Raw genomic sequence first — 15969 nt, forward strand, 5'->3', positions numbered from 1 at the left:
ATTCTACAGTAAATCTGGCTGAAACCTGGCACACAGGTACAGTAGGTGTCCTAGAGGAGGGATGTGTTGAAAGTTGGACATCAACTACTCAGGATGATTTTTAATGAATTCTTGAAAATTGACATAATTGTAGTGTATTGGCCGACTGCATTGAATACAAGTACCCTTTAATTTCTGAGGAATTCTACAGTAAATCTGGATGAAACTTGGCACACAGGTACAGTAGGTGTCCTAGAGGAGGGATGTGTTGAAAGTTGGACATCAACTACTCAGGATGACTTTTAATGAATTTTTGAAAATTGACACAATTGTAGTGTATTGGCTGTATTAGCTTGAATAAATGTTTCCATTAATTTCTGAGGAATTCTACAGTAAATCTGGATGAAACTTGGCACACAGGTACAGTAGGTGTCCCAGAGGGGGGATGTGTTGAAAGTTGGACATCAACTACTCAGGATGATTTTTAATGAATTTCTGAAAATTGACATAATTCTATTGTATTGACTGTATTGCATTGAATACAAGTACCCTTTAATTTCTGAGGAATTCTACAGTAAATCTGGATGAAAATTGGCACACAGGTACAGTAGGTGTCCCAGAGGAGGGATGTGTTGAAAGTTGGACCTCAACTATTCAGGATGACTTTTAATGAATTTTCGAAATAAACATAATTGTAGTGCATTGACTGTATTGCACTGAATATGAGTTTACTGTGATTTCTGAGTAATATTACAGTAAATCTGGGTAAAAACTGGCCCAGAGGTAAAGTAGGTGTCCGAGAAGAGGATTGTGTTGAAAGCTTGGCATCAACTTTTAAGAATGATTTTTAATGAATTTTTGAATATGCAACCAGACTGTCACGATGGCTGTATTGGGCTGTTCCATTGTAATTTGTGTGCGCGAGTGCGTGTGACTGTTCACGCGCGTGCGTGTGTGCGCGAGTCTAGGCTTTCAATCAGGATATAAAGCGAAAAGGCGCTACCGTAAAGACTGGTGTAAAAGCGCAAGGAAATTTATGCGGCGGATAGGAGGCGGCTGGCTTGACCGCGGCTCACAAATGACGGCTCACTTTACCGCGGTCAGTTGATTGTGAGGGCACAATAACTTCCCATTGTTTTGGAAGTTTTGAGCTGGGCCTTGCTTAAACGCTAGCTGCAAAAGCTGAAATGATGGTGGGTTGTTGTTGTTGTTTTGTATTATTGTTTTCAGGAATTTTACTTTGAAAACTTTTGCCCGGATGTGCCGTGGCTTTATTATTTCCGTGTTCTTAACTGGTGACAAATACAAGCTCCTAAAGTTGCGATGGTAAAAGACTAGTAGGGATGTGGTTGGTAATAAACCAAATGTTCTGGGGATTTAATGGTTTGAACCAGTATCCAGAGGGCAGTAGTAACCGTAACACTGTGACGTGGCAATTTTGCTGAAGACCGAGCAGTTTTTTGGAGGCCTGGGGGTAAAGCTAACAGTCAAGCTAACGATAAATATCCATTATGTCTTGGGAAGAATTGCCTTGCTTTCTGGCCTCGCCTCTGCCCGGTTTCTTTGCTGTCTGATCTGCGTTGGGCAACAAAGGAAGCAGGTAACTTGAAACTCTACTGTCAATGCTGCGCTGGAGAAAAATATAAATTACTCAACACCAACGGGTTTACTGTAGCTTGTTAGCTTGTGGGCCATGGCGGACAGCTTTGGAGATGAGTCCAGCAGCAGTGCCCTAGGCTTAGACGTTACTACGGGACAGGGGAGCGGAGCCTCACAGCTTCCGATTTTGTCTAACTCTCTGTCGGTGGGAATGTCGGCAACTGGCGGTGTGCACTCCAGCTCCAACCCGACCTCTCCGCCTCTTGCTGTCGCCGCGCAGAGTGGCCTAACAGCTGTGGTGGCCCCTATGTCCGCTGTCACTGCTACCCCGGTCAGTTTTGGGAACACATTGACTCCCGGCTCTTCACCACCAGTCGTGGCCGTGTCTCCCACATTGCATGCCTCCTCGCCTCTCCCCGGTGTTGGGCTAGGGGCGGCAGGAGCGGGCCTCCTATCTCAAATCAATGCCACTTCCTGGGACCCAACTCTTAGCACGGATTGGGACAACGAAAAAGCTTCCCAGCAGTGCATCCTGAGGATAAAGAGGTAATTCTAGGAAACACAGAACTCTGACGGAGGTGGGCATATTTACGTAATCTAGACCTGCAATCGAAAGTGAAATCTTTCCGTAAAGTTTTTAACAGCATCTAAAACGTCACATTTGACGGAGACATTTGGGAAACTAGAGGTCTGTAATAAGAAGCGAGATTTCGTCTGACCCAGGTAACTACAGGGTTAACCTTGGCTCTTCTGTTCACTATCTGTTTTCGGGTTAACTTCGTACCAGAATTTGTCGCCATGGTCATTTATGATGTGAATTTAACCTCCCCCAGAGCAGGTCAAGTTCGAGATTAGAGACCAGCAGGTGTTAAATCGTTGCCTTCTGAGGAATCTGTTATCGAGAAAATTGACCATTCCCTAGAAGGTCACACAGAGGGTCTGAAGTTGTTGTTGTTTTGTTTTAATAGCGTGTAAAGTCTTTGGCTTTCACTGATGAGCATCAGTAATAAATATAGATTCTTAGATACAGCTTTATTCCATGGTTTTATTTTATTTTTTTATGTTAGAAGCAGAGAGTTTTACAGCAATTTTATTGTTCTAGAAGGATTAATGATCTTAACACTACTTAAACTGCTCTGCTTCAAACCCTTCAACACCCCTGTGTCTGTAGCTGAAAGAATAAAAACTAAAACTTTCTGAAACCACCACATTTTCACTCAGTCTTTTATTTGTGGCATGTTTTGCCGTTTTAAACTAAGCCTGGGTTTTTAAGTGGGACTAGTTCAAAGTTTCAGAGCTCTAATGTGTAGCCATCACCTCAGAAATAAACACCAGCACTGAGAGTGCACTCAGTGATAAATAATTAACTGTAATTTAAAAGTTTATTTATAGGGCTTTGTGTGTTAAATAACCAGATTAATAATTTTCTGCAGCATTAACCATGTGTCTTCTTCGCAGTTGTTGGTTACTGGTATAATTTCAATGCTTTTTATATATTTTTGTTATCACAATTTTATCATCATCTAATAATATTGTTGATTGAATTGGTGGCATTTATAGGGATTGTTTTCTGTGGAATAAGAGTCATATGGCCTTTGAAACTCCTGTTTTAGATAAGATGTTGCCAACACCACCTGGTTTACACAAACATGCAGGGAAAACTTTGGCTTAACTTTGCAAGTTGATAACCTGATTTTTGAGACGGCTTATTGCGATTACCAATCTTACGGTAAACAAATCCAGAAAACTGAGAGATACCCTGGGTATGTTGAAATCCCTTTGAGCAGTATTTTAGACGATAGTGCACTCAGCCTATGTTTAAAGATGTTGCTTTAGTTTGACCCACACATACATGAACACACTTCTTTGATTTTTAACATGTCATTAATTTGTTGCTTAATAAACAAAAAATAAAGTTATTGAGGAATCACTTGACCCAAATTAATGAAATGTACTATTTCACTTAATTTACCTGTTTAAGCAGCTGGATAGCTTGAACATTCTTGTTTCCTTTGAGTCTTTTTCTGGAAATTCTAGTATCATGACAACTCTGGTAAATAATTCCTGTCTAATATATAAATGCAAACAGATTGCCAACATGTTGGTATCAGTCTGAATGAGTCTTTGTTACAAGTCGAGAGGACTCGACTCAGCTGGTTGTATGATGCAGTTTATCGCTGTTAATTGCTGTATTATCAGAAACACACTGCATGTAATTGCCAACTTGACTATGGTAGTTTTTTGGGTTTTTTTTTTAATGACTGCGTTAGTATGTTCGAAAAATTCACATTAGAGCAACTTTAGAGTTCAGTACTGTACTTAAATGTATTTTTTATAATAGATTTCTGAAAATATTAAGATCCTTCACCTCCAGGACATACTGTTTTACTAGTGGATTGCTGGAATGTTTAGGGGCATATTTCTTTGTGGGTTCTCTCTCCAGTTTTCAGTGTTTCACAAACCTCATCTGTTTATTTTGTCTGTAGGGATATCATGTCCATCTACAAGGAACCTCCACCAGGGATGTTCGTGGTCCCTGATCCTCAGGACATGACCAAGGTAAAAGGCAAAGTACAGTCTGAAAGATTTACCAACCTTTGACATCATTAACATGTTAACTTGATAGCCAATCAGATTTCACTAGGCTTCTTATTCCTGGGCTTGATGGAAATCAGGATCAGCACTGGACTTCCTCTGGAGTACTGAAAGCACATTGAGACGACTGTTGTTGTGATTTGGCGCTGTATATAAAAAAATAAAAAATGAAAGAAGTGGTATAGCTGTAAAAAGTGCAAAACAGCGAAGTGAAGAGTCCTTTAAACTGTGACTACCTCAGTGGTGTTTTCCATTCAACTGGAGTTGTACCGGTGCTGACAGCAACCATTTACTAATGGAGAAAAACCTTTAGATCAGAGTCAAAAAAATTGATAATGACTCAGCACGAGTCATTTGTTTTCTAGATTAAATTTCTTTGCTAATTGGTCTGTTCTTTCCTAGCATTCCTCTCTGCCTATAGACATCGTTTTAGACCACCTTATGAATCCCCATCCTGTCTTTCTCTCATCCTTTAATCCCACTCCTGTGCCTCATGACTTCAGATCCATGCCCTGATCACAGGGCCATTTGACACGCCATATGAGGGTGGCTTCTTCCTCTTCCTGTTCCGCTGTCCCCCTGACTATCCAATTCATCCACCACGGGTCAAGCTCATCACCACTGGGCACAACACTGTCCGTTTCAATCCCAACTTCTACCGCAATGGCAAAGTATGCCTCAGCATCCTGGGGTGAGTCATGGTTTCTAACTTTAGTCTCCAAGGGAACTCATGAAGAATTACCATGTTCACTGCATACGTTTCTGTTCATCAGCTGGGCCATAAGCAGCCTATTTAAAAAAAAAAAAAAAAAAAAAAAAAAAAAAAAAAGATTGAGGAAAATAAGCAAAAATGCCCAAACAAAAACATTGCCCAATGCAGAGGTTATTTTTAGACCAGCAAGTGATCAGTGAGTAAACTAGCAAAACCTCGAATTAGTTATAGTTAAAACTCGATGTTCAAAGTAATATCTCAGAATGCCTTGTTTTGTCTAACTAGCAACCCAAAATCTAAAAGGAAAAGGAAAAACACTTAAAATACTTATTTGTAGGGATTGTTGTCTGTCGAATACTCGTACATTAGGCATGTGCTAGTCCAATATTATTGGTCAGACACTTGAGACAAAAAGCTGGATATTGTCTGTTTGTGACAGTGGACAAATCCTTGGTCTGAGCCATTAGATCATGGATGGGCAACTCCAGGCCTCGAGGGCCGGTGTCCTGCAGGTTTTAGATCTCACTCTGGGTCAACACACCTGAATCAAATGATTAGTTCATTACCAGGCCTCTAAAGAACTACAAAACATGTTGTGGACGTAATTTAGCCATTTGAATCAGCTGTGTTGGATCAAGGATACAGCTAAAACCTGCAGGACACCGGCCCTCGAGGCCTGGAGTTGCCCACCCCTGCATTAGATGGACTTTTTCTCTTTCTTTTAAAGTGTGACTGAAAACTGAAAAGATCCTACAAAGGAAATGCTTTCTCTCTCTCCCACTATTGGTCATGCAATTTCACTCTAATTATGTTCACCAGACATGGTGAACATAATTAGAACACTGACCTTTACACATTAATAATAAAAAGAAATAGATCCTCACAGTGAGGAATACATGTTATTAATTTAAAACTAGTCAGATGTCCACGGTTTGTTTGTAAATATATGTTATCAAAAATTTACAACTTTATTTGTGATTCATAATTTTTAGGTCTTAAAATAAGTCATTTTACATCAATGATTTAGATTATTTTTTTTAAATTATGCAAGAACCCATTGTAAGAATGCAACAAACTGTTTCTGTGATCTTTGCGTGTAGGACATGGACAGGGCCGGCATGGAGTCCAGCTCAGAGTATCTCATCTGTGCTCATCTCAATCCAGTCTCTGATGACGGAGAACCCCTATCACAATGAACCTGGCTTTGAACAGGTACAGTCAACAAAGAGATATAGATATATGAGAGTTTTATGTCGCCACCAATCCATCACACCTTGTCATTCTGTTTCACAGGAGCGTCACCCAGGGGACAGTAAGAATTACAATGAGTGCATCCGCCATGAAACCATGAGAGTGGCTGTGTGTGACATGCTGGAGGGAAAAGTTCTTTGTCCTGAAGCTTTGTTGTGAGATCCTTATTTTTATTTTTCTTCTTTCTATTTTCCTTTATCACTTGCATTCCATCTTTGTTTTCTAGCTGTTAACTAAATGTATCAAGTGTGTGAATGTGTTTATTTTTAGGAGTGTGATGGAGAAGTCCTTCCTTGAATACTATGATTTCTACGAGGGCGTTTGCAAAGAGAGATTGCATCTGCAGGGGCAGAACATGCAGGTGAGTATTTATTTTTTTTCTGTTGGATTATTTTTGTCTAATCAAACAGTGCTTTCAGTATAAAATCATTCTTAATGTCAATAATGCAATATCACATGACTTTGTGACAGCACTGTGTGAGCCGGGAAAGTAAAGATTATAAATGGCAATCTTTTCCTCTTCCAAACATGACGTTGCCTTTTTCCAGGACCCATTTGGGGAGAAGCGTGGCCGTTTCGACTACCAGGGCTTGTTGGCTCGTCTCGGCGCAACCCACAGACGACTGCGAGAGAAAAACCTGGCAGAGGATAACCACAATGACAACGACTCGGACTCAGACACCAGCTCTTCAGGGACAGACCCCGACAGTCAGGGCAGCTCACAGCCCTGACTTCTTGGACAGTGCTAGACTTGTAGCCGAAAACTAAAGACAAGAGAACTGTTTTTTTGTGTATCTTTGTTTCTTTTGCTGCATCGGAGCAACATCACGGAAGACGATGTGAGTCTTTCTTGGGAATACGATTGGAATCGAGTATCTATTGTATAAATAATACAGAAAACTAAAGAAGAGGTGGTTCCTTTTTGCTGAAAATAATTAAAAAAAAAAAAAAAAACAGCAATCTGCAAGCCAAGTGCTGGAAAGCTTGACCTGCAGCTTTGGATTTGTGCTACTTGTAGCTAGCCAGTTACCATTTTGATCTGCGACTCTAAAAGCTCAATTTGACATTCTGGATACTTGTGAAAAGAAAAGGTTATAGTGACGGCTTGAACCTTCTATGATGTTCCACTTTGATCCCCAAGCACAAACATGTTTTCTATCTTTTCCACACCAATGAAATACTGTCTGTTAGGGACCTGTGAAGAGGAGGCCTGAAGCTTGGAGCTGGTTTAAGCAAAATCAAAGGACCTTATCCTGGGAATGTCAGGATGATTGGCCTGATTTGGTTGAAGCAGGGTAAGATCAAAGAAGGTGCTCCCCGTCTTTGATTTCAAGAGGGAAGGCAAAGTTATCCTGTGTAACGCGGAAGATGGAGAAAGTGACTGCAGTGGATTTGTGAGTCAGTGCCTTGTCTCCTCTAAGTGTAAAGCCATGCCAGACCTCTTCCAGACTTAACATCAATTGTTTCTTCAGTCAGGCCACAAAAAAAATAAATAAAAAAAATAAAATAAAATTCAGCAGCTCTGGATTTCTACAATATTTCTTGTGTATTAGCCTCTACAAAAAGTTCTGTTTAGCTTTCAGCTCTAATTGTCCTGTTGAATTGGTGCTTAGAGAAGGAGACATTTTAATTTCATTAACATCATTATGCCTTTTTGTTATTTTTCTTTGCTGTAATCAGACATCAGACTAACAATACCTTAAAATATGTACGATGCATTATTTGTAATCCTAGCTGGGGTTTGGTTTTTTGTTTTTAATCAGTCAATTTTTCAAACCAAATTGTCTCACACTTTCACTAGATTAACTTTAATTCAGGGAAATTAATGGAAGGAATACAAAACTCTGTTCTTGTATGGACAGTGAATTAACCCAACCAGTTTGTTCTTCTCAGGCTTTTTCTATGCTTTGGTAGTTGTTTCTCCATTATCCAACCCTTGAAGGTAGCTGTCGCAGTGAACTAATATTCATTTGTTATTTCAGGTTTCTGCTTTTCACCAATAAATGACAGTCACGGCACCATTGGAGTTACACAATCACAAGGTACTAAAGTGACAGGTGTTGCTGCTTATGCTCTGAACTCAACGAGAGGGTTTTCTCTTGGGGAAACAAAGGGGCACAGAGAGAGGAGGAAAATGCTTGGTTGACATGCTGAGATTTTTCCTTCTGTCTTTATACAATACTCATATTTGCACTGAAAGAAATGTGTGTGTGGTGGCGGAAAAGCCTTCATTTCAGGACATCATTAGGTCAATGTAATGATGCTTCAGATGAGCACCTTCATCCTGGTAAACAGTTTATTGGTGTTTTTCTGTAGGCCATGTTTGTATCAGGACTTAGACCCACATTACAACTTGGCAAGAAAACAAACTATTGTAACATTAACGATACCCAGTTGTTTTTCACTTCAATGACTGCAGCTTGTAATAGCTTCAGTTTAACTCTTTAAGATCTGCTCTGAAGAAGAGGAATGATATTGATATCCTTTGTCATTGTGCCTGCTGCATATAAGTTGATGGCACTAAAAAAAATAAAATGCGATTTTTGAAAGTTCTTTGAGTTGAATGAGAAGGTGCATTGTGCTCTTAAGCTGTCCCATGAGTAAACTTGTGAAGTTGTTTTTCTGACTGTGGTAAATGTGTACTTTTACATCAACACGATTGCTACAAAGATGCTGTTTCATTTCATTGCTCAAATTCTTACCAAAACCTTTCCTTTGATAGCCATTTCCATTGTTCAATAAAGCAATATTTGCTTTAATCAAGTTTTTTTTTTTTTTCTTTTTCCCAACGATACTGACCATTTTTGTCACTGTGGAGGCAGCAACTACTGGTTAAAATGTAATGTTATAGTTAAATTCCAATGTTAGGGTGAAATTCACATGCAATACATGAACATGCATTAATGTGTCAAATACAACACATCCACAAGAATTAAAAATCACTTACACTTAAGCCACCTGCAGCTTAGCTTAACGGAAAAGTTGCAAGTCACACTTTCTTCGAGTGGAGATGTAATGACTAAAAGGTTATCAGCACTTCTGTAACTAAAAAAACTGTGTTTTCTAATTTAATTGCTACATAAACCTACATAAAATGTAGGTGGAACTATTTGTCACAATCAAGCTGCAGCCTTCAGGTTTTAAAAATGAACACAACTTGGAGCTGTGGCAAAGTGCTGGATTCTGTAGAAGCATGAAGTTAAGGGCATCTCTGAGGCATCACCTCTGCTAATGCTAGTCACTGGAGGCCTTGAGGCGACTTTTGTTGTGATTTGGCACTATATAAATAAAATTGAATTGAATTGGAACTTTCCCCTGCATTTGTCTTTTAGGGCTTGAAATTTATCTGACAAATAATATCACCTGCTTTGTGGGACAGGCCATCCAAGAAGTGGGTGTTTGAAATTCTAGTATTTTCTTTAAAACTTTGTTTTCTCGGGCTCTTATTTGGTACTAATAAGCATTGCACTTGCACAGGTTATGGATGCAGCTTGCTAAGCAGCTTGCTAGCTTTAATAATCTTATGCCCAAAACCAGTGGGTACCATCAGGGCAGCTGTGTCCACCTTTTATATGCAATGTATTCCCAACTGCATCTTACTGTCTGAGCAACTAAAATGTTGTGATTGGAATCCCCAAACCAGACTGCATTTGTACATTTTCATCATACAGAATGGTGGTAGGTAGGATATTTAGCTTGTAATCATAAGGAAGAAAAAACAAGTTCACCCATTAAGAGAATATCTAACTTTCATAAAATCCATTCATGATTTATCTGGGCATTAATAGCTCTGAGTATACTGGATATGATATTGGGACAGAGCTATGCTACATGTTTCCTAGCTTGTGCTAAGCTAACAGACATTCATGATCGAGTCTCATCATCAAGGAGAAAGAAAATCATATGGCCATTCTCTCATATTCATCTCTCTAGACTAAAACATAGTGTTTTGACTATCTTCTGCCTTCCATTGTCCTACAGAGTTTGTGTTTAATTGCAGTGTTGATGGAGTCAGTTTCTGCCCTCAGCTTTGTGTCAGACTCTTGTTTGATTGCCATAATGGCATTTCTAACATAGGGCATTCCTTTTTGTTATCGAATGGTTATGAGAAGCTGCTTCTAGCAAAGTTTTGTGATTGCCAAAATGTTCAATTCAACATGCCCTGAAAGGAACAACAGGGATTATATCCTTGTTTGCTTGTGCTGTGCTTAAAGTGTTTTTTGTGGTTCAAAAATGCCTGGATTCACAACAGGTCTTGAGCATGGTGATATTGTGCAGAAGTGTTGGAAAAGCATAGAATAAAGTGCTGTTCAGTCCTGATGCATATGACTGGTCTTTTTTGTTGTTGTTCCCTAAATTTGGTTTTATTTTATTGTTTTAATGAATGTGGTTAGATGTGAACTCCCTGTTTTCTTACATAACTCGAGTTTGGACTCCAACACCATCTTTTTTGTCAAGGAAAAACCAAATCACAGAAGTTCGTAAAAGTAAAGGATCTCCATAATGTCTTAGTTCATTCAAAGGTAGACCTATCCACTGAAAACACCTGTGTTTACTCGATTTTTTAACTTATTCTTTGCATATAGCCATAGATGTCCTGTGCAGGAAAGAATATTCAGGTATGATGATGTTTTGTGTGAATAAAATAATGTTACCAGTCACTTTGCAATATTTCCTAACCTGTAAAAGGTAAAAAACATTTACAACATAAATATTGATGTGATGAATTCATACAAATGAAACTTCCAGAGCATCAAGGCTTGCAATCTCACAGAAACTGCCTTTTTTAAGGAATGTTCTTAGCAAATTACACCTATGAACTGATTTGCAGGTCTTGGGTAGCTCAGATGTTAGAACATCAGGTTGAATCTGAGGGTCCAGGATTAAAGTCTTTTGCAATGACTGTAGAAAACATGGGTGCCCAACATTTTTTATCACCCATTGGTTTCTGGCTGTACAGGTCACAAACTTTGCCTCCTCCATGTTAGCACATGTAACAAGAACTATAACGGTGTGTTCACACCAAACGCGATAGACGCGACCAAAACGCGCCAGATGCCCCTAGCTTGACGCGTGCACATTCGCACCTCGATGCGCGTCCAACGCGAATTATTACAAGCGGAAATGTGGGAGGAAGTAGTGCCAGACGGTATGTTTGCAAGATGGCAGCTGTCGATCTAGCGTTGGAAGAGAGAGTCTCCCTTCTCTATTTACTGTGGAGAGCAGAGCAGCGGCGTAAAGGACGTCCTCGCCGTACCTGGGTCCATCAGGTCCTCCAGAAGCGTGAGCAGTTTGGTGAGTTTCACCACTTGCTCCTGGAGCTGCATCTGGATGACGGCCACTTTCCCTCGCCCAATTTAAGGAACTGCTGTCCCGCGTTGGTCCAAGCATCGCCTGCCTAGACACCAACTACAGGAGCTCAATCCCACCTGCAGAGCACCTGTCCGTCTGCCTGAGGTTAGTAAAAGTGTTTAATACAGTAGTCCTTTATTGATGCCTGTGCTAATATATGTGAAACTATCCGTTTATACACTGAAAACATGGCTGTGGTATGCTATCAGTAAATGCCGTCGGTGTTTACTGATAGCAAACTGTAGTATGGAGACGACTGTTTATAATTTTTCTAGTGATACTCAGAAGGTCTCATCAAGTCCTGATTTAATTCGATTTATGCTATGTTATCAGTGTTTGCAATGATAGCATGGCTGTGGTGTCATATCAATGTATTTTCTCGGTGTTTGCTGATATCAAACTGTGGTGTGAGGACCACTGTTGGTAATCTTTGTAGTGATACTGAGAAGGTCTATCTTATAAAGACATTAATTTTTTTTTATTTAGACCTGGTTTAATTCTGGTATAGAATCAGTTGAATATTTGTATATAATCCCTGCAGCTGTCAGACTCTATAACAGGGGTCACCAGCAGAGATGGGCAGTAACGCGTTACAAGTAACAGATTACAGTAATCAGATTACAGTAACGCGTTACAAGTAACGCGTTACTGTAATCTGATTGCTTTTTTCAAGTAACAAGTAAAGTAAGGGATTACTATTGCAAAAACGGTAATTAGATTACCGTTACTAACGCTGCGTTACTGCGTTACTAAAACCGTGATTTTTTGCGAGAATGTCTCACGACAGTGACGTAAGCGAGTGCGCCGTTAGTGACAACAGCTGTGTGCAGATCAATAATGGATCACATATCGATTGTGGGAGAGAGTATGAGCGTGCAGCGTTTAAAGCGTGGAAGTACTGACTAAAAACATTAGCGTCCATCGTGCATGGGAAGAAAACTTCTTTTTACAGCGAAAAAAAACCCTAAACTTCCAAGCAAGCACTGAGTGCGCTACCACGTAATGGGAAATTCATAGAGAAACTTGCGGATTCTTCAACTGACCACGGCACACCTGCACCAGGGTAAACCTCCGCCTACCGCAGTCCTGCTTTACAGGTGAAAATAGAGCAACAGGACCGCTGAGTCTTTGACTTTATTTATTTTCTGCTGTGTTTTACTTGCATCTATTTGAAAGACTGAGTGTAAACACAAAAAATATTTTATTTTATGTGCTGGAATGTGTAGAAAATAGGTTTAAATGTTAAACTAATTTATTCAAGTCAGAGAATGTTGCATATAATTAAATTTTTGCTTGATGCATAAAGTTAAAAGATTAAAACTGATAAAACAAGTTAAAAAAAAGTGACTTTTCCATTTGATTACATTTTGTATGATGGATTATGTAGAAAAAGTAGAATTGGGCTGAAAGATCTATCGCTTTATCACCTCTTCAGGTTGTAAATCGTGTTTTTAAAAAGCAACTAAGTAACTAAGTAACTAAGCAATTAATTACTTTTGAAAATAAGTAATCAGTAAAGTAACGGGATTACTTTTTTGGGGAAGTAATCAGTAATTAGTTACTGATTTTTAGATGATTTGTGTTCCACTAGTGTTATTTGAATATATGAGGTTTTTTCGTTTGTTTAAAACACCCCATTGCCTAGTGAGTTGTTTCACTAACGGTTTTCAGTTGTAGTAATAAATCTTCTGTTTTTCTTTTTATCTAACCCTCCTGCCTCTGAGCTCATTTATGTTATATCCTCTGTCGCCTAGCAGAGCCGGGCCGTAACAGTGTCGTACAGCTCCGGGTTTATTAGCCTTTCCTCCATATTCAATATGGAGGAAAGGCTAATAAACGCGAAGAATGAAGGGCTTTGGCTGGACCTGCCCCTTTGAACTAGGTCAGAGCCACGTCACCAGGCTCCTGATTGGTTGTCGCTGCGCGAATTGACGCTGGAGTTCAAATGTTTCCAACTCAAGCGGTAGATGCGATACGTGCGAATGCACAAAATTCACCACACAAACTGACGCGCATATTTTTATTCGCACGTTTTCGTGACGCAAATCTGCTTCTGAATTTTCGCGGGACCCCCAGTTGCGTGTCATCGCGCTTCTCCATTGACTTTACATGTAAACCTGACGCTCTGGTCACGTCTATCAGTGTGAACGCACCGTTAGGACCACTTTTTTTTTTTCGAAACATGGGCATTGTTTCTTCTTCTTCTTCTTTTTTTTTAAAATTTTATTTTCACTTGCTACACACAGGACAGACAAGGCTTGGGGAAAGAAAAACATCCAAAATGAAAACTGCAGTCGTGGTGCTTTCAATTGTACTCAGAACTCGGAAATTCTGCCTTCCGAGTAGGAAGATGTAGGTAACACTAGACTGCAGATGAACTGCATACAGGGCTGGACTGGGACAAAAAATCGGCCCGGGCATTTTGATTAGAGACCGGCCCGCCATTATAGGAAAAATCATAAAGCCTTTGAATGAAAACAAATGCTGTTGTGACAGTGATGTACACTGTTTTGATGGTATATATGCCATCAAAACAGTCTATCAATTGTTTGTTGTAAGATTCAGATAAGTATTTTTTAAAAGCTAGACATTTTAAATGAGAATAAGAAAGAAAAGTATTTCTTTGTGCCCCCCTTTCCCTGTTAATGCCCTACCTGGCCCCCCTGGCAAAACTTTGCCAGACCCGCCCCTTCTTGTTTTCAGTAGCAAGTGATGACCCGCCACAATATGAAACAGGAATGTACCGCCGTGTAATCCATTTATTTCAACAAAGTAAATGTATTCTAAATACCACCTTTTTAAACGGTACCTATAACGGAATACAGTTACTCATATTTAGTATTTTAAATACGTAACGGCGGTACATGTATTCCGTTACTCCCCAACACTGTATATAAGCCATGCTTTTTTTCTAAATACTGTAGCGGGTCAGGGCTGTTCGGGGTTTTGTTTTGACAGTTATGTTTTGTTGTTCTGTTGTCATGGTTACAGGTGACGCTCTCTCTGCGACTGTGTGTTTCCGGGTGAGAGAGCGCCTTTTTTTGTTGTTGTTGTGGTGTGCTGGTCTGCCTGTGTTAATAAACGGCTGTGCTCCCTGGCTAGCTCACGGGAAGCAAGACCAAACGATACCTCCGTCTCCTCCTTGTCTGAGCTCGCCACATTGGTGTCAGAAGTGGGATTGCTCACCCTCGCCGTAATGGAGAGAGACATTCCGAGACTGGAGCAAGCATTCGAGGAGAGCATTCACTGCTTGGGAAGCTGGTGATTGAAGAGAGAGGAAGCGAGCGGCCATGTAAATCCCCCGACGGGGGACAGACACTAGGGCAATACTTCATGGGCTACCTCTGTCGACCCACACACCGTGTCCCCAACCGCGAGCAGTTATGCCTACCACGCCAGCTAAGGTACCGGGCTATACAACGGGCTAACCCCGCTAGAGCCCTACCTCTCACAAGTCCGGCTAGCCGTGAGGCATAGTGGCTGGAGCGATGAAGAGGCTGCCACACACCTAGCACTAGCATTGGAAGGAGATGCACTGCAGGTACTCCTTGACCTAGCCCCGGCAGAGCAGCATGAGCTCCAGGCCCTCACCATGGCACTCGAGAGGCGATTCGGGCAGCGGCACTCCACTGATCAAAGCAGGGAGCAGCTGACCAACCGGAGCCGTCGGCCGGGGGAGAGCCTGGGCGCCTTTGCTTGCTGTATGCTCGTCGTGGCTACCTGGAGTTCCCAGCAGCAGCCCATGAGGAGCTTAGCTTGCATGCTTTTCTGCGAGGACTTTTTCAATTCAATTAAATTCAATTTTATTTATATAGCGCCAAATCACAACAAAAGTCGCCTCAAGGCGCTTCATTTCCAGAGCGACTACGCCAACACGTCCGCCTGGCCATGCCTCAAACTCTCCGTGAGGTGCTCCTTGAGGCTGAAAGGACCGAGCTGGTGCTCACCTCGCGACCTAACCAGCAGGTGCCCCCCCAAATTACCCCCAAATCAGAGCTGCAGACTGCGACGGGGAGGGGGAGGTCGCGGAGATATGCCAGCTGCAACCCTCGGTGCCCCGGAGGCGTCCTCGTCGACCGACCAACCGCTGCTACCGGTGCGATGAGCCTGGCCATGTGGCGCGTGACTGCCCAGCACCTGCCCCGAAGACCAGAACTACGCAGCCTCAGGGAAACGGGGAGGGACCGGTGTAGCGAGGGGACCACCGCTCCAGCTTCCTGCCCCCCTCCAAGGACAATGCACGGTGGTGGGCCGAGTCGGGCACCTCAAGGGACTCTACCTGAGCTGCTGTGTTGAGGAACAGCCATGCTGGGCCCTGGTGGACACGGGGTCTACCATTTCCCTAATACGACCTGGTGTGCTCCCTGGAACGTCCGGGCTGCTTGTGAAGGGTTGGTCACCCACCGACACCCAGCTGATGACAGTGACGGGAGAGAGAACTGACATGCGGGGGAAGAAACCGTTGCGGATCCGAGTGAAGG

At 41.4% G+C, this 15969-nt stretch overlaps 1 protein-coding gene across 1 annotated transcript; it reads left to right on the forward strand.

Annotated features, from left to right (window-relative positions):
* Nucleotides 1-1198: 1198 nt before the first annotated feature.
* On the forward strand, nucleotides 1199-7648 carry ube2z (ubiquitin-conjugating enzyme E2Z). Its single transcript, XM_086288297.1, has 7 exons — nucleotides 1199-2124; nucleotides 4065-4137; nucleotides 4677-4864; nucleotides 5986-6097; nucleotides 6179-6291; nucleotides 6407-6497; nucleotides 6685-7648. Exons 1-7 carry the CDS (start codon nucleotides 1673-1675, stop codon nucleotides 6865-6867), a joined length of 1212 nt encoding a protein of 403 aa, XP_086144423.1. The 5' UTR covers nucleotides 1199-1672; the 3' UTR covers nucleotides 6868-7648.
* The last annotated feature ends 8321 nt before the right edge of the window (nucleotides 7649-15969 follow it).

This window comes from Aulonocara sp. 'chitande type north' Nkhata Bay, linkage group LG4, assembly GCF_057382095.1.
Source record: "Aulonocara sp. 'chitande type north' Nkhata Bay isolate Kocher_YH1m ecotype deep benthic linkage group LG4, A_spYH_male_GT1.1, whole genome shotgun sequence".
In the NCBI taxonomy this organism is placed as follows: domain Eukaryota; kingdom Metazoa; phylum Chordata; class Actinopteri; order Cichliformes; family Cichlidae; genus Aulonocara; species Aulonocara sp. 'chitande type north' Nkhata Bay.

Coding starts and splice junctions, on each gene's coding strand:
- ube2z (XM_086288297.1), top strand. CDS start 1,673: ATGGCGGACAGCTTTGGAGATGAGTCCAGCAGCAGTGCCCTAGGCTTA. Junction 2,125..4,064: donor TGCATCCTGAGGATAAAGAG/GTAATTCTAGGA, acceptor TTTTGTCTGTAG/GGATATCATGTCCATCTACA. Junction 6,098..6,178: donor ATGAACCTGGCTTTGAACAG/GTACAGTCAACA, acceptor TCTGTTTCACAG/GAGCGTCACCCAGGGGACAG.